This window comes from Peromyscus eremicus, chromosome 8b (assembly GCF_949786415.1).
Source record: "Peromyscus eremicus chromosome 8b, PerEre_H2_v1, whole genome shotgun sequence".
Taxonomy (NCBI): Eukaryota; Metazoa; Chordata; class Mammalia; order Rodentia; family Cricetidae; genus Peromyscus; species Peromyscus eremicus.
Window position 1 is genome coordinate 35829383 of NC_081424.1, and position 25537 is coordinate 35854919.

The 25537-nt window shown below is 46.0% G+C and overlaps 1 protein-coding gene across 3 annotated transcripts in view; it reads right to left on the reverse strand.

Moving 5' to 3' along the window:
• Window positions 1–3742: 3742 nt before the first annotated feature.
• The window catches only part of Map7 (microtubule associated protein 7), a 140788-nt gene continuing 118993 nt past the window's right edge, over window positions 3743–25537 (reverse strand). For all 3 annotated transcript variants that reach the window (XM_059272683.1, XM_059272682.1, XM_059272684.1), the window contains 11 exons: window positions 23798–23922; window positions 18555–18670; window positions 17996–18267; window positions 15513–15723; window positions 11542–11716; window positions 10727–10828; window positions 10319–10369; window positions 9879–9936; window positions 8148–8247; window positions 5845–6068; window positions 3743–3894 (listed from right to left, as the gene is read on the reverse strand). In XM_059272683.1, the coding sequence (XP_059128666.1) occupies window positions 3884–3894; window positions 5845–6068; window positions 8148–8247; window positions 9879–9936; window positions 10319–10369; window positions 10727–10828; window positions 11542–11716; window positions 15513–15723; window positions 17996–18267; window positions 18555–18670; window positions 23798–23922 (1445 nt within the window). In that variant the 3' untranslated portion in view covers window positions 3743–3883. The remainder of the gene's footprint in view (window positions 3895–5844; window positions 6069–8147; window positions 8248–9878; window positions 9937–10318; window positions 10370–10726; window positions 10829–11541; window positions 11717–15512; window positions 15724–17995; window positions 18268–18554; window positions 18671–23797; window positions 23923–25537) is intronic.

Below are 25537 nucleotides of genomic sequence, written 5' to 3' on the forward strand. Positions count from 1 at the left end.
CTGTTTGCACGTCTGCAGGCCAGAAGAGGGCACCAAATCCCATTATAGGTGGTTGTGAGCCACCATGTGGTTGCTGGGAATTGAACTCAGGACCTCTGGCCGCCAGTGTTCTTAACTGCTGAGTCATCTCTCCAGGCCATGGCTACTTCTTTTTTTTTTTTTTTTTGGTTTTTCGAGACAGGGTTTCCCTGTGTAGCTTTGCGCCTTTCCTGGAACTCACTTGGTAGCCCAGGCTGGCCTCGAACTCAGAGATCCACCTGGCTCTGCCTCCCGAGTGCTGGGATTAAAGGCGTGCGCCACCACTGCCCGGCCATGGCTACTTCTTTTAGCGCATACTTTACATAATTTACATTTCTTCTTAACTTTCTTAATCTTGGCACTGATTGCTAAAGTGACTTACCACTGCTAAGACTTGTAGTCAAATCTGTCAGACATAAAAACCAGAGTCATCAGGAAATAATTAATGAGATAATTTACTTGCAATCAACACAAAACATCCCTTCTGGTTACATGATACCCTTTTCTCCCACATTCCTCAAAGCCTTCAAAGTGTCTCCTCTAAACAGTGAGGGGCCAACCAGGTGTAAGGAAATGACAACCTAGAATGTCTCTTGATGTTTCAGTTGTGAACCATTAATGGCTGAGCCACCTTGCCAGCCCAACCTAGAATATTTTTAAGTGTCCTTTGGTTTTCACAACAAAAACAGCAGGGAGGAAGGGAGGATGTTTCTTGAAAGTTAATTTTCAAAAACATGCATTTGCTAACCTCATCCAATTTTACAGCTCATTGTGTATTTTAATGTTCAACACAGAAAAGGCTTAAGAGTGATTTCCATTGGTTAAAAGGGGGAGGGGCAGAGACTGGAGGATGGCAAATTTGAGGTTAGCAAAACTGTCTCAGAGAGAGCGATCACAAGAGTGAGCAAGAAGAAAATATGAATGGAGCATCCAACGACATGGTGAGACTATCTTTTTAAAAACTGCACTAAGATATGCCAACTTATCGGTGACTGTTAAATTTAATATGCAGTAATTTGATTTGGGTTGTAGTGACAGCACCTGTAACAGCAGCCTCAGAGTTTGACACAGAATTGCCATGAGGTCAAGGCCAGTCTGGGCTAAACAGTAAGACCATTTTAAAGAGATGTTTTCAAAAGTCACAATGATAAACTTTGAATGTGAGCTGGTGTGGTAACCCACTGTAATTCCAGGATCAGGAGCCTGAGGCAGGAGGATGATGAGTTTGAGATAGAGTCTGTTACAAAATGATACCCCATTTCAAATAACACTACCTCCCCCCCCCCCCCCCCGCAATAAAACCATAAAAGTCTTACAATGCATATTTATGCACATGTAACTTAACTTCTATCTTGCCTTGCAATCCCTTAGATAGCATGTGAAATATCAGATTTATCATCTATGTCAACCGCAGTGTTGGTTAGCATAAGGAATATTATAGGTTTTTCCTTGGTGAATGCAGCTTGAAAGGGAAGCAGTTGCCAGGAAAACTGTATGGAGTCAAAACGCTTGACATGAAATTTAAGAACCTAGCAGATTGTGTAAGCTAATGACTTTTAGTTAGAATCTCACAGCCTTCACTCAGGTTTAAAATGCTGTCGCCTGGTTCAACCAGTGTGCCTAATTCACTGACTCTTTCCGGAAAGACGCTGGTGGGAGCTTTTATGGACATGGAAGGGACTTGCCCAAGCTGCCAGAGGCTCTACTATGTATCCCTGTGAGTAACTGAATTTGTTCCAGGTAGTGAGGAGGTGCAGGAGAAACATACAGAAGCATACATACCCGGTAGCAGCCAGAAGCTCCTTTTAACTGAACCTCTGATTGGGGAGTGACCAAACTGACCTACACAGTGTGCGGGGTGTCGAGAGCAACTAAATGCCACGCAAACCTATTCCATGGTGAGGGTTACAGGACCCTCAAGCACTCCACTGAAATGCAGTGCCCTCCTGAAGACTTCCTTGAGGTCTTCAAGAGCTGACAGAAAGCAACCCAGTCACTTTAAAGGTCAAACTCACTGTCTGGCAATGTGATTCTTAACAAAATGTAATGAAACATAAGCACCTTTAATTAAAACTTGATTACTTAGCTTTTAGTTTGTTAATGAGTACACCAGCTTGAATATATAAACATATAAAGACAACTTAGCCAAAACACAATGCTTACTTTGAATTTTAAATAAATCTATCCCATATAGGAGCTGGGGGAAAGCCACTGAAATTAAAATGGAAGGTAATTTGAAGACTCAGGAATTAACCATGGGGCAGAGGCATAGTTTAGTAGTAGAGTGTGTGGCCTCATGACTGGGAGAAGACCTCTCTGCTGACGGGATGTGTGTGCACCTGAACCAAGTTAGAACATGTGAAAATCCTAAAGGTAAAACTATGCCATAGATTTTATTGGTGTTTCATGTTTGGTAGAATTAAATAAATAAAACAACTTTGTTGAACAGAATTATTTTAATACAGTATCTAGATGTACATGGACAACCAAAGAATAGGAAAACCCCACAAATTAATGTTTTAACAAATTACAAACTGTTGGTAAAGATTATGTGCTTGGATTTAAAAGAAATAATCCAATAGATGAATATCCTCTCATTAAATCTTGTAGATTAATCATTCGCTCTTTGTATAAAACCAATACATCATAGTGGTAGAAATTTATCTTTCATTAACACTCCACATAAAACCATTTCCCCCAGCAGTCCCTTCTTCATGTCTCATTAGTTGTCTTTGAAGTGGGAAAATAAAATTGAATTTATATTAGCAAATGAAAGTGCAAGTTTGTACAGCTAGGCTCAGCAGCAAAAGTGGAGAATAACGATAAGAAACGAAGAGCTGACGGACGCCACACAGACCCAGGACACCCACGAAGGTCCTCGTCCCGCACACAGTCGCCACTCCAGCATTTTATCACTGCTCTGAAACGAGCAGAACCAGACTCTTTTTTGATCTAAAGAAACAGTAAATATTTATCCCCCCCCCATCATTTGTGATCATGTAAGGCAAAGAGATATAGTCCCACTGTCACTGGGGACAGCAGCAACACACAGACTTCAGAGATAGCCCTGCATCATCCTAACATTCTCCCACGGCAGCAGACGGAGTGCATCTATTAGAGCAGATCTGCAGAGTTGTCATTGTTCTAATTTATTTATCTGGAAAAAAAAAAAAACCCTTTTATAAATACTTAAGAGGACAGTAAATTATTTTCTTGCTCTGAAAAAAAAAAATGTTTTCACATTTTCAGACTTGTCGGTATAGTTCTGTAAAAGGAGTCCCAAGAAGACTGTGGCAGCTGGGTCTGCAGGATGCCCATGTACAAGCTGTGTTTCCAAGAGACCGGTGGCCTGACCATCTTCTGCCTCTACAAACAGCGTTTGCAGTAACATTTAAACAAAGAGGTTTGCTTAAAACAATCCCGTTCACTCTTACTTGGAGAGCAGAGAGGTACTCATTTTCAAGTATTACATTGTAAAAGGTATTTTTTATTTTGCCAATTTTATATATTGAAGTTTAAAAATTAAAAGATCTGTGTGAAAAATCATGCTTTGCCAGTCCATTTCTTTTATAGTCAAGTGCTCTTTTTTTTTTTTTTTTTTTTAAAGAATGCAGAAAAATATTGATTTTCTAAGAAGGAACACACTGGAAAAGCCACCTCAAGGTATCAAGATTAAGGAGCATTTCTTTCTATTGGCGAAAATGATTAGAAACGCTGCCCAGTCTGTTGTCTTTAGCTGGCTTTAATAAGTCTTTTCAAAATCATGGTTGAGAACTCTTTAGAAAACTGGAAGGAGGTGTTCCTTTGGAGCCTGAAATTCCATTAATTGTAGAAAATGTTTGCTTTGGTTCTTCAGAGGAAATGTTCATATAACTTCTACATGAGGAGACAGAAAAGAAAAGAGATTAATACAGATTCATCTAAAATCGCATTTACAGAATACTATGGCAATATCTTATATTTCTAAAAGAAAATCACCATGACTTTATATATAGTATCATGTATAAGGATATTGTGGTGCTGGAAGTATGGCTTATACATAAGGCTCTGGGTGGATTCTCCAGCACCACAAAACAACCAAAGGTAAACAAGAACGGGAGAGTGTGTTGGGGTTCGTAAGCACATTTAAGTTAATACCAGTACTAGGAAAAATGCATGCCCTTTCCATTCAGTTCAGGGAATATCACTGACTCAGAAACTCCGTGCTTTGATCATTTAAATCCATAACCTCTAAGAAAACTACCTTCGCTTGTCTAGCATCCTCAGTTTTCAATGCTTAGAGCTCCAAACTTCCGTGGAGGATGAAGGAATGGTTATCAATAAGTAGTCACCCAAAGGACCGCCATACCACTCATCGGAAGCTAGACTACTTCCCAGGGAGAGGCAGTGGGGGGATGGGCGAGCACGGAGAACGGAAGGACAGCTCGCCTAAGGGACGGTTTAGAACATGGGAAGTGAAGCGGAAAAGCAGCTGGGAGTTTTTTCTTCCCAGCACATCTGGGCTGTGACATCAGGAAGCAGCACCCGCCGCCATGTTTCCTTCCACCAACAGAACATTGAGCAGGCTGGTTCTGAAGGCTGAACCATCACAAGGCCAGACCCCAGGGGGCTAGACAACTATTTTCACAGCCTAGAAGATGGAGTTTACTAAATAAAGCCAGTAATACCCTAGAGGAGAAAAGAAGGTAAGTTTCATTTGGGGACTGGCTCATCAGGGGCCTCTGCACTCCTTAGAGTTGTTAGGGGTTCACAGGCAAAACAGTTTGAGCACAGTCCCCTCTACTGACTCCATTTCCATATCTGGAATTCGGCCAGTTCTCTCCCTAAGCACAGTCTAAAGAAATGCAGGTGAATGTGATCTGCTGGGAAGGTGGGTAGACAAAACCTAGGCTTGTTGAGATAGAGATCTAGGCCTATTCTACTCATCCCTGACATAGCTGGGGTTGTGTTATAGAGCCGGCAACGACCACTGAATTAGAAATATTTGATATTGCTGCTTTTTTTGTTATTTTTTTTTTTAAGATTTATTTATTTATTATGTATACAACATTCTGCCTCCATGTAACCTTGCACGCCAGAAGAGGGCACCAGATCTCATGATAGATGGTTGTGAGCCACCATGTGGTTGCTGGGAATTGAACTCAGGACCTCTGGAAGAGCAGTCAGTGCTCTTAACCTCTGAGCCATCTCTCCAGCCCAATATTGCTGCTTTTTATTTTGGTTGCCAGAATGGCTGTTGTTCTTTTTGCAGGAAGACCTCAGGGCAACTTGTCGTGAAGCCTGCATCAGTGAGGCCTGGGCAGGCTCAGTAGTCACGAACAAGGAGTGGAAGACCCTCAGGCTCTGGGAGATCCTGCTTCAGAGTGCTGTTCTCACTACAGCTCTCCTCACTGTGTTATGTTGTGTTTTAAAGATAGTAGTAACCAAGGTTACCAAATACAAGTGAGAGAGAAATGGCAAGAAAACCCAAGGCACTCTCCATGTACTGAAGGCCTGAGGAAGAGGGGCAAAGCCCAGGGAAGAAGCTGGCCCAGTGGCGCATCAGTTACAGCAGAGTCTAGTTCAACATGAAGCCTCTCTGATGCCTGGCACCCAGTGCTGCTCGACAAGGCTGGCGGATGGATGCTCAAAGGGTGATGCAGATTGAATGGGAGGGCAGAAAGGGCCTAGAAGTTGCCCGAAGCAACTCAAAAATCCAACTTCTAGGACCCATGTGCAATCTTTTCTACAGTGGCTTACTTGTGCCCCCAAAGAACAAAACAACCATTCACCCTCTCTTGGGGACCAGTCCCGACAACCTCAGAAGGCGGTTGAAGACCAGCTCACCTGCGGTCTGTTGTGTCTGCACACCATCTACCTGAGGTAGGGGCCCAAGCGTCCCTTCATCATTAAAGGCCAAAATTGGTTTCAAAGGAATTTCTGGGTTCTCATTGTTGGTGACATCTAATCTGGATGCCCTTGAGCCAACAGGTAAGTTTATAATTTCTTCAAAGTTTTCATTTTGCACGGACATTCCATTTTCATTTGGCTGTTTTTCCGAAATCGGAGAACTGGGGAACGTGAAAGGTCAGAAGTAGAATGAGTTAGAATTGAGCTTCTTTTTAGGAAAAAAAAATTATTTTAAAATAATTTTACCACTTTGAAATGCACCAGGAACTCAGGGCCATAGGGATGGCTTAGCAGGTGGAGGGGCTTGCTGCCACACGATGCAAGCCTGATGACCTGAATTTGCTCTCCAGAATCCACATAAAGGAGGGAGCTGGCATTACAGAGTTGGTTCCTAGCCTCCACCCGTGTGCCCTGGCATGTTGCCCCTCGATAATAATAAATATACAAGATTGACTGAACACAGCATTATAACAAATGTGATGGGGGGTAGGGGAGGTGTGACAGATTTACATCTTAGATTTTAAAAAAGCTTCTTTGTTATACCACTTATCAGACAGGACAATTTGCTGGAACAGATCACTAATAAAAGAAACATGCTATAATGTCCTTCATTATTTCTTCTTTTCTCCTTTTTTTGGAGACAGGGTGTCTACATATAGCCTTGACTATCCTGGAACTTACTATGCAGACCAGCCTGGCCTTGAGCTCACAGAGACCTCTGCTTGGGATTAAAGGTGTTCACCACCATGCCTGGCTTTCACTTCTTTTTTGTTTTGTTTTTTTGAGACAGGGTTTCTCCGTGTAGTTTTCATGCCTGTCCTGGAACTTGCTCTGTTGGCTGGCCTCGAAATCTGCCTGGCTCTACCTGGGATTAAAGGTGTGTACTACCACCGCCTGGCTCTGGCTTTCAATTCTTAAAGAGAAATGACATTTACTTATTTGTGTGTGAACATGTACACACACATGCCATGTGTGCATGCAGAGGTGCAACCTGCAGGAGACAGTTTTCTCCTTCCAACACGTGGGTCCTGAGGATGGAATCAGGTCATCAGGGTTGGCGACGGTTACCTCTAGCTGCTGAGCCATCCTGCTGGTCCCACCCCTTTCAGCTCCGTGTGCTTCTGGGCATGGTGGTAGATACCTATGGTCCTAGCACTCAGAGGCTGAGGCAGGAGGATCTCTGCAAACTTGAGGCCAGCCTGGTCTACACTGAGTTCTAGGCCAACCAGTGTGAGAGCCTGACCCCTATACACTTCTATGTGCTTTCAGTGGGGATTCTGTGACGGAGAAAGAAGACACGTGAGGAAAATGGCTAGGCCTTCCTTGACAAGAATCCCGCCAAGGATGTGATGGGCATGGAGGAATCCTTATACATGGCTGATGGGAATGTAAATTAGTTCTCATTGTCTCTGTCTCTCTGTTTTACTTATTTATTCTTTTTTTCTGAGACAGGGTCTCACCCTGTTCACTCTGTAGGCCAGGCTAGACTCAATGAAATGAAGCTGAGGATAACCTTGAACTTTGGATATTTCTGCCTCAATCTTCTAAGGGCTGGGGTTACAAGTGTGTGCCATTGTGTCCTGCTGCTCTGTGTGTTCTTCTTCTTCGTTGAGACAGGCTCTCTCTCTGTAGCCCAGGCTTTCCTCAAATAAGCAGAAATCCAACTGCTTTAGTCTCTACATGTTGGAATTACAGGCATGAACCAACCATCATACCTGTTCTGTTTTTTTAAACAGTCTTGCTACGTAGTCCTGACCTGCCTCAACTTTGCAACAATCTCCTGCCTCAGCTTCCTTCTTAAGTGCTGGGGTTTCTGTACCTGGCTTTCCGATATATCAAAAATACTGGCATTAAAGTACTCTTAGCACAGGATGAATCGACTCCCTCCCCTCCCCTTCTTCTCTGTATTAAGCTGACCAGTGCTTTGAGCTCTCTCTGTAGCCCAGGCTAGCCTTGCATTTTTAGCCTCCTGCTTCAACCTTCCAAGAAGCAGGGACTGCCAGCCTGCACCAGTAGGGCTGGCTGTAATATCCCTCAATAGTCACTCCAACCTCACCATAAAGAGTGAAGCAAAAAGCGACTTCCCTTTTCTTACTGAGAGTTACAAGCGCTAGAAAAAAACTAAAGAGACAGATTAAAAATAAGCGTTCCAGTTAAAACTCTGGTGTTCCACCTGGGGGTGAAGACAGTAGTGCTTTGCACTCTATATGGCAATAGACAAGTCCTTGGTTTTAACTCACCTCTCTGTGGTCACTTCTGATTGCTGTAAGGTGACACCACGTGGGCTGTCTGCAGACTCTCCATGTCCTGGAGAGTTCATACACGGTAGGGCAGACACCTCTGTACACAGCGAGGAGAGCAAACGTTACTAACATCCTCCAGTCAAACCCAACCCCTAGGAACCAGAACTTGACTTTATAACTAACTACCTGTGGGACGCCGGGCAAGTCAAACCCTAACCCTTCCTGGATAATGGTACCTGCCTGGCAGGCTACTGTGGGGACTAAATGCTTTAACATGGGCAAAGTTCCTACTGCTCAGTGGACTGCAATGCAGAAATCAATATTACTACTTTATTTTTTGTTTGTACTAAGTCAGTTCTGGACACACACACACGCACATGCACATGCACACACGCACACACTTCACAAATGGAAGGCCACAGTGTGCTGCTGTCCCTAACTTTGTCACCAAATTTTCTACTCGATGTTGGAGTCCAGCTTAAGGCGATGTTATTGACATCTGACTCAAATCTAGGATGGGCTCAATTCAAGCCTTATAAACCTCGATAGCCCGTATCAGTGGTAACATTCTTGGAAATACCACCTTGTGCAGTGGGGGTGGGTGGGTGGAATACCCGAATGGTATGCGTGAGGCTGTAGATGAGGCTGTGGGTTCAATTCTGAGCAAAGGAAAACAGAACTGCGATAGGGTGAAAACGCCACCACTGTGAGCGTTCTCCAGACTGATACAGCTAGAACACAGTCACCAAGCAGGAGCTCTCCACCATCCACAAATCACACAGAAACAAAACCAATCTTAACTCGACAGGAGTAGAAAACTAAGGTCAATTTCATTTTTATTTAAGCCATCATTTCTTTTAAAATCTCCAAGAAATAGTAATCCGCCCAAAGACCACAGTATACGAACAAGTTACAATGAAACCAGACACTTTAAATTCCACCTCTCTTTTAAAGTCAGGACTAAAAGAAATAATGTTTGATTTATTTTTTTCTGAGACTTGTTATAAATACAAGGTACAAACGTGTAATTTTAAGCTGGGGTAGTAACGTAGGTAGTGTAATCCTAGCCCTTGGGAGTCTGAGGAGGAGGTAAGGAGTTCAAGATTACCCTCAGGTGCATAATGAATTCAAATCCAGACTGTAGTATAGAATAAGACTCTAGTTCAAACAAAACCCCAAACAGACAGACAGACAAAACCCTATCAAAATGTGTACATTTAAAGCCCTTAGGGAGAGATGGCTCGGCAGTTAAAATCAACCACGTCAGGCAGTTCACAACCAGCTGTGACTCCAGCTCCAGGGGATCTGACATCTTCTTCTGGCCTCTGTGTGTGCACACAGACACAGATACACAGATACACAGACACACAGACACACACACGGACACACACACGGACATACACACACACACACACACACACACACACACGGACACACACACACGGACACACACACACACAGACATGGACACACACACACACACAGACATGGACACACACAGACATGGACACACACACACACACACATGGACACACACACACACGGACACACACAGACATGGACACACACACACACACACACACACACGGACACACACACACGGACACATACAAATCTTAACAAACTCTTTTTGAAGCCCTTAGAGGGGACATGAGTGCAGCCCCCCCACCCCACACGCTGATCTCCACAGTAACCTTTCACCCGACTTGAATTCACTGGTAGAAATACCTGTCTCTCCAGTGAGAACGCCCTTGGTTACGTCACCGTTTCTTTGTTCAGTGGTTTTCTAGAAAAAGGAGAAAATCAGTGTAAAAATTTAAAATTGAAGTTCCCAGTGGTGGAATGCTGCTCCCTGGGCACCTGTAAGGACCTGGGTTTGACCTCCAAGGGGATGGGGGTATGAAGACAAAAGAAAGGAAGAGAGAGGGAGAGAGAGAGAGAGAGAGAGACAGACAGACAGACAGACAGAGGAAGGTAGAAAGAAAGAAAAAGAGAAAGAAAGAGAGAAAGAGAGAAAGAAAGAAGTATCAAGAATAGTTACTGCGGCGCAGGGAAAAGGAGGCAGGAGGTGTAGGACGTTCAAGTTCATGTTCAGCGAGGCCAGCCTGGGGGACATGAGACCTCGCCTCACAGAACAGAAGAGGAGCTAGAAAAGGCCCTGCCAGTACCTTGTCTGCCGTCTCTGTCCTCCGGGTTCTCCTCATAATCTCTTCAAGTCTCTGCAAAGAGAACACACGAGAGGGGATGAGATACAGGAAGCCAGGCAGCCCGGTACATTCCGGTAATAACAGAAGTAGTGGATTATTAAGACGTGGAGAAAGTATAATTCAGAGTTCTTCATCCCAACTGGAGTTACTAACAGAGGTCGGAACCATTTTAGCTTCTGTGGTAGAGGTAACTGCTTCGAGGAAGGCGGAAATGGCAGCTTTCTTGGAATTAATACTGAGGGCCATTTCTCAGGCGAAGGTAGAACATTTTGTTCCTGACCAGAGCTCTGGTGTCTCGGTCTTCAGGCAACTTGGGATCCAGGAGGGAAGCGGAACCATGCCGGCTCCAGGCTTCTGCCCCAGCCCTACCTTCTTCCTCTCCAGGCGCTCCTGCTCTTCTTTCTGGAAATGCTTCTCCCGCTCCTGCCGGGCCCTCTCCGCCTCCTCACGGGCTCGGGCTTCTTCTTCTTTCTGAAAACAAGTTGCTTCTGCTGCTTATCTCCAGCCTGGCTTGCCTGCAACCCAGCTCCCCACACTGTCAGGCAGAGGCAGGTGGAGGCCACGATGGTGTGCGATCCCTTACTCATCTTGGAGGTGTCCCGTCCCCCACTTCTGGAGCAGTGGACCTTGCGTGCCTGGCACCTGCTTAGCAGCTCCGATCATCTGGGAGCAGCCCCCTCTGGGGCAGCTATCAGTACATGCTTTCTACCCCACTCATCTGCGAACAGTCAGTCTGGGACAGGACCCACACCGGCTTTGCACCCCACTCATCTGCTGACAGACTGTCTGGGACAGGACCCACACCGGCTTTGCACCCCACTCATCTGCTGACAGACTGTCTGGGACAGGACCCACACCGGCTTTGCACCCCACTCATCTGCTGACAGACTGTCTGGGGCGCGGCCCACACCGGCTTTGCACCCCACTCATCTGCAAACAGCCCCAGTCTGGGGCGCGGCCCACACCGGCTTTGCACCCCACTCATCTGCTAACAGCCCCAGTCCGGGGCGCGGCCCACACCGGCTTTGCACCCCACTCATCTGCTGACAGACTGTCTGGGGCGCGGCCCACACCGGCTTTGCACCCCACTCATCTGCTAACAGCCCCCAGTCTGGGGCGCGGCCCACACCGGCTTTGCACCCCACTCATCTGCAAACAGCCCCAGTCTGGGGCAAGGCCCACACCTGCTTCTGCATGCGCTCTGCCTCCTCCCTCTCGCACCGCTCCCGCTCCTCTGCAGCCAGCGTCAGTGCGAGTTCTTCTTTCTCCCGCGCCTGCTCCGCTTCCAGCCTGCGGGACTCTTCTTCCCGGCGACTGCGCTCCTCAGCCATCCTTCGGGCCAATTCCTCTATCTTTTGTCTGGGAAAAGACAAGGATGAAGGCACATGAAGACACTTGTTGGAAGAGAGGCCGGGTATGCAAGGGCAGTGGTTCGAAGATCTGGAGGAAACCCCCACTTTGGCTACATTCTCCCGCGGTCATGGGACACAACCCTTGCTCTTTCTCCCTCTCCAGCTTCAGTCAATAGCATACAACCACTGACATTTTGGGGACTACTTGCATTTTCAGAGGGATCTACAATTCATCTTTTAAAGGGGGGAGACTAGCATACCTGAATATAGGTGATTTTTAGAAATAACCACTAAGTCTCCACACCTCAACAAGAAATCATAATTTAAAAAAATTATACGTGTATAGGTATTTTGCTTGTATGTGTGTCTGTGCACTACATGTGTGCCTGGTGCCTGCAGAGGGCAACTTGATTCCCTGGAACTAGAGTTACAGATGGTTGTGAGCCACCATGTGGTTGCTGGGAGTCCAACCCAGGTCCTCTGGAAGAGCAGCCAGTGCTCTTAAAAAGGCACGTCTCCAGGCCCAAGGAAACCTTTTAAATGAGATAATAATGTTTTGGGCCAGGTCAGGAGGACAGGCCATGGAAACTTCCCATGGAACGAAGGGTGGGCACAGCCAATAGGGTGGCCCTAACCAGGCCCGAGGTCCTCCCCACCTCTGTCAAGAACAATCGCTGACATCAGCCTTATTAGGTGTCCAGTCAAGCAACCGTCAGAGTTAGCTTTAACCATCAATTTGACAATGAAGACCTGAGGTAGGAGTCCCTCAATGGAGTCATTGTCTAGATCAGATTGGAATGTGGCTCGTCTGTGGGGGGCTGTCTTGATGGTTAACTATGTAGCAGAGCCTGGTCCTCCGCAGGCATTACTGCATAGGAAGGCTGGCAAAGCGCAACCCTGTGAACCAGCCAGAGAGCAGCACTCCTCAGTGGTTTCTGCTTCAAGTTCCTGCTTGAGCTGCTGCCCTGGCTTCCCTCAAAGATGGACCATGACCTGAAAGTGTAAGCCAAATGAACTGTACCTTCCCCTAAGCTGCTTCTGGTCGGAGTGTTTTATCAGAGCAACAGAATGAAACTAGAACACCATCCCTGGCTGTGGTGATTTGAATAAGAATGGCCCCCACAGGCTCATATGTTGGAATGTTTTATCAGGGAGTGGAACTACTTGGGAGGGATTAGGAGGTGGGGCCTTGTTGGAGGAAGTGTGTCACTGGTGTGTGTAGGGGGTGGGTTGGGGGTTTCAAAGGCCCAAGCCAGGCCCAGTGTCACTCTCTCTTCCTGCTGCCTGTGGATCTGGATGTAGAACTCTCAACTACTTCTCCAGCACCATGTCTGCTTGTGTGTTGCTATGATAAGACTGGATTAAATCTCTAAAACTGTAAGCAAGTCCTAATTAAATGTTTTCCTTTTTTTATAAGAGTGCTGTGGTCATAGTGTCTCTTTACAGTAGTAGAATACTGACAAAGAAAGAAGTTGGTACCAGAAGTGGGGTATGCAGAGATACTCCTTCTACGGTGAAGGATAAGTTACTGCACCTGGCCCCTCTTACCACCAAGAAAGAAGCACAACATTTAGTGGCCTATTTGGATTCTAGAGACAGCACATTCCTCACTTGGGTTATATTACAAGTACCTAGCCCATATACAAAATAACTTGGAAAGCTACTAGCTTTGTGTGGGGCCTGGAACAGGAGAAGGCTCTCCATCAGGTCCAGGCTGCTGGGCAGGTTGCTCTACCACCTGGACCATATGATCCAGCAGACCTGATGGTACTTGAGGTGGCATTGGCAGACAGGGATGCTGTTTGGAGACTAACAGACTCCTATAGGTAAACCACAGAAGAGATATTTGGCATTTTGGAGCAAGGCTCTACCATCATCTGCAGACAACTAGTCCCTCTCTGAAAGACAGCACATGGCCTGCTATTGAGCCTTAGTGGAAACTGAACATTTGACAATGGGCCACCAAGTTGACCTGCGACCTGAACTGTCCCCCATGAGCTGGTGTTATCGGACCCACTAAGTCCTAGAGTAGGATGTGCAAAGCAGCAATGTATTATCAAATGGAAGTGGTTTATACATAATTGAGCAGGTTCTGAAGGCACAAGGAAGTTACATGAAGAAGTTGCCCAAGTACCTAAGGTTCTATTCCTGTAACAATGCCGTTTGCTGCGAAGTATGCACCTATAGCCTCCTGGGGTGTGCCCCATGGTTGGTTGACTGAGGAAAAGAAGACCAGGGCCTGGTTTACTGATGGTTCTGCACATTATGCAGGTACCACCCAGAAGTGGACAGCTGCACCATTACAGGGGATAACCCTGAAAGACTCTGGTGAAGGGAAATCTTCACAGTGCGTAGAACGTCGGGCACTACACGTGGTCATACATTTTGTTTGGAAGGAGAAATGGCCAGATGTGCAGTTGTTCACTGATTCATGGGTTGTAGCTGATGGACTGGCAAGATGCTGAGGGACTTGGAAAGAGCATGATTGGAAAAATTGGTGAGAAAGACATCTGGGGAAGAAGTATGTGGATAAGAACCAGGGAGGCTATATAGCAGGGGGGACCCTAGGATGACTGTGGCTTATAATAAGTTTTGGTTTTACTCAATCACTGGGCAAGCTTCAGTGAAACATTTCACTAGTAAGATAAGAATTTGAACTGTATCAAGCTGATAATAGAAAAAATAGTAATAATAAAAAAAATAAAAAAACAAACAATAAATACCAAAAAGCCAAAAGGGGGGGGGAAGTATGTGGATAGATATCTTCAAATGGGCAAAGGATGTGAAGATACTTGTGTCTCATGTAAATGCTCATGACTTCAGCTGAGGAGGAGTTCAATAATCAAGCAGATAGGATGACCTGTTCTGTGGACAGTTGGCCTCTTTCCCTAGCCATCCCTGTCATTGATCAATGGACCCATGAACAAAGTGTCCATGGTGGCAGAAATGGGGGTTATACACAGGCTTGACAACACAGATTTGCATTCACCAAGTCTGACCTGGCAACAGTTACTGCTGAGGGCCAGATCAGCCAACATCAGAGACCAACACTGAGCCCCAGATATGGCACCATTCCCCAGGATGACCAGCCAGTGACCTGGTGGCATGTTGATTACACTGGACCACTTCCTCCATGGAAAGGACAATGCTCCTTTCTTACTGTCCTCACTGGAGTAGATACTTATTCTGGTTACGGATTTGCCTTTCCTGCATGTAATGCTTCTGCCGAAACCGCCACACTAGCATATGTCTGACAGGCAACTGTGGGGCAGTTAAATACCCTACCCAGCTGAGAAGAGTCTTATCTGAAAGAACACATCTGTATTACTCATCTTTACAGTAATGCAAAGATAATGAAGAAACTTGAAGGCTGGAGATGTGTTGAGTACAAAAGCAACTGTACCTTCACTGTGCTTATGGATCTGTAAATGTATCTGCCTGTGCATGTGCACATACGTTTTCCAAGCATTCAGAGAACAGAAAGGGCTACTTAAAATGTATGCGATTACTTGAATTAGATATGACACCTTTTCCTCTCTTTAAATCTTTGCTTATCCATGTTGGTATATTGCTATTAATAAGAAAATTTGATTTTAAAAATAGTTCGGGGTGGAGATGTAGCTCACTTGATAAGAGTGTTTGCCTAGCATGGACAAAACCCCGGGTTCGATACCCAGCACCAAATAAACCAGGCATGGCACACGACTGTCGCGTCAGCACTCTGGAGAGGGAGCAGGAGGAACGGAAGGTCAATGTACCATCGTTGGCTACCGAGCAGGCGTGAGGGCACTCGCAACTTTTACCTCTCCAGCTCTTCCTTCTCCCTCCTCTCCCTCTCCTCCTTCTCCCTCTGCTCTCTGGCTAGCCGCCTCTTCTCAGCCAGCAGCCTCGTAGCCTCTTCTGGGTCAGTGGTGCCCGCAGAAGCCTTAGGCACAGCACCAACGGCCACAGTGGATGACGGTGTTGAGACCGGGGCCAGGTCCGGAGCTGGAGCAGGGGTCGGGACCGGAACAGCTGTACAAACAGGCACAAGGAGAAAACCAGATGGGACTGAAAGCCAGGGAACGAAACCCAAAACTGGCATTCCCCATGCCCCAGGCCCGGGGCTCATCATTCTCAAAGAAAAGGGAACACCGACCACCGCGTGTTCTCACGGTTTCCCTGTCTTCTGTCTGTCTGTAGGCAAGCAACCGGAAACAAAAACTGCATGTGTAAGTGAGCCGTCCAGTCACACTGTCACCAAGTCTTGTTTTTACAGCAGTTAAATCAGTGAACAACATCTACCAAACGTGTGCTGGGAGCCTTGCGTTAGGGTCTGTGGGAAGCTTTACTCTGAGCAAGATGAAGATGAGGTGTTCCACTTGTCTTCTATCACATGACAAGTGTCCCTATGCATCCTTATGCTTTGGCGACTTTGTTACCTGAGTATGAAAGCCTTCTAATGAGCATCCTTGGCACCCAGGCCACACGTCTAGAACTCGGGCCAGGGAGGTGGCAGGTGACACCCACTAAAGAGTAGCATCCAATTCATGATCTTCCTGCTTCAGCCACCTGATTATTGGGATCACGGGTGTGCACCATTCTATTTTGCTAAGAGTTCTCTTTTTGGTCAGGTGTGGTGGTGCACACCTTTAATCTCAGCACTTGGGGGACAGCCTGGGATACATGAGACTTTGTCTCAAAGAACCTACCCAGAGCTCTCTCAAGACCCGAGGCACGAGGGAGCAGCAGCCTTGTTGGAGCACACATGCTAGCTAGCAGCCTTGTCGGGGCACACACGCTAGCTGCCTTGTCGGGGCACACACGCTAGCAGCCTTGTCGGGGCACACACGCTAGCTGCCCGCACACATCTGGCCCCAGGAGTGTGTGGGGCAGAAGTTCTTCAACTGTGTTTAGATTTAGGAAGATGACTGAGGATGGTACTTGAGCGGGCCTTGTCATAACTGGACATGACAGCGTGGCACCGGAGCTTCACGCTCTGGCACCTGAGACTTCACAGTCTCCACCCCTCCCAACACCTCTCTTTTTAGGCTTACTCAATCCACACAACCCTTTTCGTCCCTCCTCCCCGCTTCTGTCCTTGGGATTGAACCTGCAGCCTCACACATGCCAGGCAAGCACCCTCTCACTGAGCCACACCCCCAGCCCTTCGTATACTTTTTATTTTAGTCTCGTTAAGTTGCTCAGTTGGAGTTTGAGCTCACTCTTCACTTCAGACAGGCCTTGAACTTGAGAGGCTTGTGGTTCGGTCTCCATCACAGCTGAGGTTACTAGTAAGAAACAGGGCTCGGTCCTCTCATTAGCATGTTGCTGTTTAGGGTCCCCATCTTCTCCGTCAGGATGAGGCCAGCACTGGGTTTTTCGTCCACTCTAATACTCAACTTGTTCTGGTTCTCGTCCTCAAACCTCAAACTGTATTTTTATATGAAAATATTTCAACAAGAAAATACCGAATTCCTAGTTCCAGGTGACGGCAAACTTCTGAACAACATGGATTATCTCACAGAAGACAACCATTAGGTCTCCTGATCTCTGTTGGATGGTTTAATCCTTCACCTCATACTCTGATCCAGGAGATCTGAGGTAAGGCCAGGGACCTGTAGTTTGAAAAATTCTGGAGGCGATGGTTTAAAAATATTTTTAGAAATACTCTGAAAATCTTTTCAAAAATACAGAGCAGGCTGGGGAAGTAGTTTGGAATGCCTGCCTAGCAATGCTCGAGTCCAAGTCTAACACCCAGGACCTCACAAAACCAGTCCTGGCGGCATATACCTGAAATCCTAGCAACTTGGAAGGTGGAAACAAAGAATAAGGAGTTCGAGTTCGGGCTGGAGAGACAGCTCAGTGGTTAAAAGCACTGGCTGCTCTTGCAGAGGACCAAGGTTCAATTCCCAGCACCCACATGGTGGCTCACAACCACCTGCAGCTCCAGTTCCAGGGGATCCGATGCCCTCTTCTGATCCCCACAGGCACCGGGCACACATGTGGCACACAGATGTACATGCAGGCAAAAGATTCATACAGACAGAAAAATAAAAATAAAAATATTAAAAAAAATGTTCAAGGTCATGTTCGGCTACACAGTGAAGTCATAATACAGAGCGGTGGAGGAGAGAACGAGGAGGAGAGACAGGAGGGAAGAGAGAGCAGAGGAGAGAAGAGAGAATGAGAATATGAGGTAAATATCCAGTAAGAAAAGAAATAAAGGTTAAACAAAACGATGTCTGCAAAGGGTAAACACAGAGAACGCGAGCCCACATCCCAGCACCAGAGGATCCACCCTCACCAGGGTCAGTTGGCTCCACGGGTGTCCCCTCTTCAGCTGTGACTTCCTCTACCTTCCCTAGGGGTGCTCTGCTCTTTACTGAAGGCTCACTGGCAACTTTCTTCTCGGGGTCTTTCTTCTCAGGCTCCACCTTGACTTCTCTCTTGACAGGGCGGATGTTGCCAGGGGAAGAGGGACGGGCCTGAGTAGAAGTAGCTTTGACTGAGCCAGGAGGCAAGGAGGATGCTGGTCGAGGTGTGCCAGGCAAATGAGGCATGGATTTGGATGGAAGCCTGGGTAAGAAATGACAGGGACAATGGGTGTGTCAGGACTGGCTTACCAGAACCCAGAACACCCCACAAGCGGAAGCAGATGCTTAGAGAGGAGTACTTTTCTGTGTGTGGTAAATGCAGACAAGGAGCCCCTCAAGAGGCCCAGTTCAAAGCTCCCTTTTCCCTTTGCTTACAGGAAACTGGTTATTTCTTAAGTCAAAGGCGAGTGATGTGAGCACAGTAGACACCGAGGACAGAAGCTAATTCTCCAGTGTGACACACCCACCAGCCTCCTCCTTTTCACTCACCAAAGGCGGGCCGGAGCTGGTGATCTTGCTTTGGGATTAGATGGAGACAGAGTTCTTCGGAAGCCAGAGGAAAAGTGGAAGGAGGTGTGTTCTCTTTCTCGATCTCTTTTATGGCTCTGGGTTCAGAGAAACTCAATAATTAAAATTTTCTGAGTGACATAATCATACCCAATGCTATCCAACAACAAGCTACAAGCCATCTAGTGTTTTAAAGAATTTATTTAAGACAATTTCTAAACCATGTCATACATATATATACATTCCACTTGGAAAAGGCCCCCTCTTAGCTCACAACTTTATGGTATAATTGATTAACACAGAAGACATGAAGAAAGTAGATCCAGACGGATGATTTGGATTGTTTTTGTCAAAAAGGAAGTGGTTGGAGGGAGTAAAGGAAAGGAGGAAATGATGTAATTACATTATAATCTCAAAAAAAGGGGAGAAAATAAATAAATAAAACATAGTTAGTCTTTAAAAAAGCACCTTTACTGTCTGTGTAAAATTACCTGGAGTGAATTTACCTTGTCTCTCACATGTTAAAATGAGAGTCATTTCCTTTCATTTTAAATTTTCTAAGTTTTCTTTTTGCCACACTGGGGATCATACTACAGGCTTCATACATGCAAGGCACGTGCTCTACCACTGAACCACACTGCCAGCCCCATGTAAAAAAAATCTTTAAGCACATCATCTACTTTTTTATTCTTTAGCAGTTTTCTTCTTCTAGTCTAGAAAAGACTATTGCTTAGTCACTAAAGAAAAGTTTACATGTCTGTTATTTCAGATACACGGTGGTTCCCTTTCATGTGGCTACTGTAGACAAGTCCTTATATAAGGCTGTCTGTCTCCCCAAGGAAAGTGGGGCTAGGGTGAGGAAGTTTAGGCTACTCCTTCCTAGAAAGAGATCTGACAGTGAGCCGACACATCAGGCCTCCCCTGACGGCTGACTAGGAACTCAGCCAGCCAGAGATCTGGTCTACCTCACAAAGAGAAGCCTTGGGAAGCACTCTGAGAGTCTAAAGTCAATACGGAAGAAGTGGGAGGTAAAGGGTACGAGGAAAGGGAAGGGGAAGTCTAGACAAGTGTCTGAAGACTCTCAAGCTGAGGGAGAGAGGATGGAGGAGGGGACAAAGGAGGAAAAAAGAAAAAAATGGGAGGAGCTGAGACTGTGACCTGCTCTGGGTGGCAGGGAGGCTGGCTGGGCACCTCGTCTCCTTTCCTACAAGGAACAGTCCCAACGCTCCTCTTCCTCCCCTTTTGTGTCACTTCTAATTCCTTCCCCTGTCTTCCTGAGAAGCGCCCCAGCTCACTGACTGGCTGAAACTGGCAGACACATTTTATGTTCCCACTGTCTCTGTTGAGTTCCTACCATAGGAGAACTGAAGACAAGAAGGACCTTCCCATGGTGTGGGGGCCAGTTCTAGATCATTCCAGTCGCATGGCCACCCTCTGCCCCATCTTGAAGAGCAGCCGCAGTCTCTGGGTGGTAAAAGCTGCAGCCACCAGATGGGTCCCTCCTGAGTGGTATACAGAAGCCACTATGCCTCTGGGAGACTGGAGCTAGGATGGAGGGCCCACCTTTCTTCCTCAGGGAAGTGCTAACATACCAAAGGAAGTGCTTTCTTCTTCCTTTTAACATATATTTATTTATTTGCTTCTTTCTTTCTTTCTTTTTTTTTTTTTGTGGGGGGGTGGTGGTGGTTTGAGACAGGGTTTCTCTGTGTAGCTTTGCGCCTTTCCTGGATCTCACTCTGTAGACCAGGCTGGCCTCAAACTCACAGAGATCCGCCTGGCTCTGCCTCCCGGGTACTGGGATTAAAGGCGTGTGCCGCCGCCACTCGGCTTATTTGCTTATTTCCTTGTGAGTGAATATGTGTGCAAGTCGGGAGTCGGTTTGGCTTCTGCCACGTATGTTCTGGGCACGGAACTCATCTCGTCACACTCGTGAGCAAGCGCCTTTACCTGTTGCCGACCCATTTCTCAGTTCTTTTTGTGTATATACATGTTTGTTTTGTTTTTGTTTTTGTTTTTTTGAGACACGATCTCTGTATTATGTAGCTCTGGATATCCTGGTACTCACTATATAGACCAGGGTGGCCTTGAGCTCACAGAGATCCACCTGCTTCTGCCTGGGAATAAAGGTGTGTGCCATTACAAGCAGCTTGTAAAAATATTTTGATTTGGCTTAAATCAGACCAAGGAGAGCAGAGTGGGAAAGTCAGAGAGGGCAATGCAATGTGAGGAATTTGGGGCTGACTTTGATCATCTGGGTTTCCTGAGTCAGGGCACGGGAAATGAACCTATGTTCTTGACTGTCTTTTCATCAAGGTGACACTGAGCTGGTGATTTCCTTCTCTCTTCTTGACTACTAGGGGCCATGTGAGCCCAAATTGGGATTGGTCCTTCCTTTTCCAATTCTTCTGTTGCTCTTATATCCAGCCACCTGTTTAGACACCACACACACCAAGGCACTCCTGGTTTTCATGCTGGTGTGAGTCTCTACAATCATCTTTCCTCTCAAACCTCTCCGCAAAGCTGAGAACACACTCAAGCTGCTCAAGTCAACTGGCTGAGGACCAACATGCAGGGACCTCACAATATCTGAAAAAGAACAAACTGAAGCGCTCACATTTCCTGATTTTAAAATATATTTCAAAGTGGCAATAGTTAAAACAGTGTGGTACTGGGATATATACCCAGGCACACAGACCAATAGAATAAAGAGTCTAGAAACCGTAGAGCCCAGGACCACACAACAGGAGAGAACAGTCTTCAGCAAATGGCACCAAAGTATAGTATGTTTACAGGAAAAACAATGAAACTGGATCCTTCCTTTACACGACACACAAACATGAACTCAAAACGAATTAAAGATGCAAATGTGAGTCTTAAACCTGTAAAAAGGGGCTAATATCTAGAAAAGTTTCATATCATGGGACCTGTTACTAATTTATGGACCCAAAGCACAGGCAACAATAGGAAAATGGACAAATGGACATCAAACAAAAATTTCTATAGGTCAAAAGCCATAAAAGACTGAACAGGCGACCTGTGCTATGGAAGAACAACACATCCGCAGAGCCTATCAGATCCGGAGCCGTTACCTGGAATAAATAAATAACCCCCACAATGCAACAGTTCATTATCTGATTTCAAGTGGGCCTGGGCTGGCGATGGGGTCAGCGGAAAATCAATTCTCTTGCATATGCAAGGCCCTGAGTGGGATTATCAGCCACACACACATACAAACACAAAAGGTCTAGTAAACAGCTCTCTAAACGCATATACCAACTGTCAATACATCTGTGAAAAATGTGCCATGCTACTGATCACCAGAGATGCAATAAAAATCATAATGAGATGCCACTCACATAGACTAGATTAGATATTAGAAAACAAAAACAGGAAATAGCAAGTATTGGCAAGGACGTGGAGAACCTGGAATCCTTGTGTGTGATTGGTAGGAATGTAAAATGGTAGTCACTATGCAAAACAGTATGGTGCTTCTTCAAAAACTAATACAGAATTGACATGATCTGACAATCTAGTCTTGGTGTGTGCACGTGTGCGTGTGTGCGCATGTGTGTGCTGTGCCTACCCATGTGTGGAAGTCAGGGGCTGATGCCTTCCCTCAATTATTTCCCCACCCTCTATTTTGAGATAGGGTCTCTTGCTGAACCTGGAGCTTGGCATTTCAGCTAGCCGGGCTAGCCGGCGAGCCTGTGGATCTAGCTGTGTCTATACCCCACTGCTGAAGTCACCGAGTCCGAAGGCCTCACTTGTCTTTTATGCTGCTGTCTGAACTCAGGTCCTCACACTTGCACAGGAAGCACTCTACACACTTGAGCCAGATCCCAGCCCGTGCACAAACACTTCTAAAAAATGAAATATTCATTTCCTTTACATCATTAGCTGCTTTCCAAATATTCAACATAGCTAACCAGTACTGGATCCCATGGTGCAGATCTAGAAGTCACTTTTCTGACAGTAGTAGTCCCCTAAATATTTGACAGTAAGGCAGTGAGAAGTCTAATTGGCCACACACAGACCGAGGAAGGCATTAACAGACATAACCAGCAAGGTTGAAGAGAAGACAAACTTTCCCTCAGCTAGTCATAGTCAGCCTTCCACCCTACTTTCGGGAAGCGCTAAGATTCTTTTCCACTCTTTGTCCACAGCCTGGATCTCCACAGCATCATGAAGCTAACGGAGTGAAACTTCACAGACATCCGAAAGTAGGTTCACGTAAGCCTGTCTCAGTTAGGACTCAAACACCGATGCCTAAAGGGCTCCTGAGAAACTTTCCTGCAGGCAAAATCATCAAGTTCTCACAGCCCCCAAATCCACCTCTAAGCAAAAGCTTTGAAAGATCGGAATTGCTCTGTCTAGCAAGGTTGTTTTGTTTTAAAGGTTCTAGCCTCTCATGACAAGGGTCATAGTATCCTGCCGGGGAATGCAATGACATGTGGTGGACTGGGGACTCATTATGAGTGAAGTCCAGGGTGCAAAGCTGTAGAAGAATGTCTGCATCTTCCGACCACGGTAAAGAAGCACACAGTTTAAACAAAGATGAGGGAGGGTTCCCAGAGACACACCAACGACTGTACTTCACTTCCAGTAGGCTCAGCCACAAACGTGCCCAGTTACCTTGTCAGGAGTACCAAGGACACCTACGACTCTTCACTTTAGAAACCTGGAGTGTATCACTCATTAGTCTTTCAAGAGTGCCTACTGAATGAGGAATGCTTCTGAGTACTTCTCTTCACCGTGTTTTAAGACACGGGCTTTGACGGGACTAGACAGACATCCATATCTGGTTCTGAGTGAGCCACCTTCGGAGTGAGCCAGCTTCTGGAAAGGGCTGGCAAAAATGGTCAGGGCAGCAGGCCAGGCCCACTGCCCTGCAAAGGCAACTCGGTTTCTGACTTTCAAAGAGTATTCTAACCACTTATTTACAAAAATGGCCCAGCCGAAAAGACTTGCCACTCATTTGTACTTTTGCAAAGAACAGTTTTATCCTCAAGTTTAAATATTTAGGGAGAAAAAAACCAAAAAAATAAAACATCCCCAAGTGGAGAGGCAGTGAGGGGCAGGAGCACACAGCCAGCTGGGCTTATAATGGGTGGGATGGTGTGCCGCCGTCAGCTGGTCTTGTACCCAGAGTACACCTCAGGGCAGAGCCCGCTCGGCAAAGATGCGGAACCGACTCCCAGACACCAGCGTCTCCATCCACTACTCACCGCTATTCCGTGAATGGTCTTCCTTCGTGCAGAGCCCTCGGGTGGTGTTACAAAGAGTTTTGGCCGATCCACTGCGTTTCTAGAGTGTGCAGCTTTGAAGGGCATGATGATGGGGCTGCAAGATGCTGAACGAGGACAAATGGGGATGACTAGAGTGCAGGTGATTGGTTTTACACACAAGAGTGCCAGAGGAGCAGGTGAAGAAAGCCAGAGGCAGGTGCAGGAGAAGGAGCAGAGATGGAGAGAAAAGTAGAGAGAAGACGTTACTACCTAACGGCACCCGGCCCGGTGTTCCTCAACTCTCCTTATATCTGCGAGTCCGTGAGGTGCCCAAGTGAGGACCTGGAACATAATGCTACCTGTCTGTTTCAGTTATGACTAAAGACACAGAAACAATTCAGTATTTGTGGACAGTAGCAGCCTTGTATGACTACGAACCAATAGTTCTGCAACAACCTTGTATCGGTGACACCATTTTTATATGAAGACTGGTTCATGAACAGATTTTTCCTAGTTATGTCTAAAATGGAACAAGAGTTGAAAGGAGGAAGCATACAGATAGGCAAGTAAGTCTACAGCTGTCTCAAGAGCCAAGTTCAGGAGCCAGTAGGGGAAAGTGACTGAGGTCAACTGTCTCAAGAGCCAAGTTCAGGAGCCAGTGGGGGAAAGTGGCTGATATTTAAAATGTGAACTGATCAAGTCTTACCAGGTGTTTAGACAGGGATAGCTAATAATGGCCAGAAAAGAACTGATTTATTCATTTAAAGGCAAGCCAATACATACTTCTGTCCCGCCCTCCAAAGCCAAGGCATAGAAAATACAGGGAGACAGGATGCAATGATTTAAAAATGGCAGGAAGAACATTAGTGTTAGGATGGCCACCACTGTGGCTGAATCATGGGTAGCAGTTACAGTTTTACTAAGGACAGGATTTTTTTTTTTTTTTTTTGACCACTCACCTTCTAAGGAACATTGACATTTATCAAGTCACCGTGCAACAGTAGGTTTAAGGAAATTTATTTAACATTGCACAGGTGCCAGAATTTAAGATCTCATTTAAAAAATCTTGTTTTCCATCAAAAATACAGTTACTGAGGATAATGCCATGTCCTTGAGCCAGATTATAAAATTACTTTATGCATCCCTAGTTCCTGTCCCGGTTCTTAACTTTTAGAGACAAGGGCTCACTATGCATTTGTATTCCCAGGCTGACCATGAACTTGTGGCAATTCCCCTGCCTTAGCATCTGGAGGAGTGCCGGGATTACAAGCGTGCACCAGCACACCCTGCATCTTTCCGTTGCTTGCACTGCTGGGGATGGAACCTTCACTGACTGAGCTGTACTCCAGCTCTAAAGTGCATCTTTACCAGTAAAACGTCTCATCACATGCCTCCCGGGATCTTCCGGCTGTCACTGAACGGTGAAGGCAGTGAATGGACTGCAACGGAAGCTGCATGTATCTGAACAACCCCTTATTATGATAAATATTATAATAAACTGAAGTACTATTTCCTCAGTTCTCTTTCTGAGAACATGGGAATGGACACAAAGCTTTACTTCTGACTTCTAATGGTGAATGGTGGACTTGTACTTCTGAGATAGAAAGGTCTCTCTCTTGTCTTTGTTTGTGGTGACCCCAAGGGACAGTACTGGAAAATAACTTTGTTTCCTTAAGTGCCACAAGGCACGTTCATTTCCCAGACAGGGAAGGGTTCATTAGTGCAAAGCTTTTCCAAGTC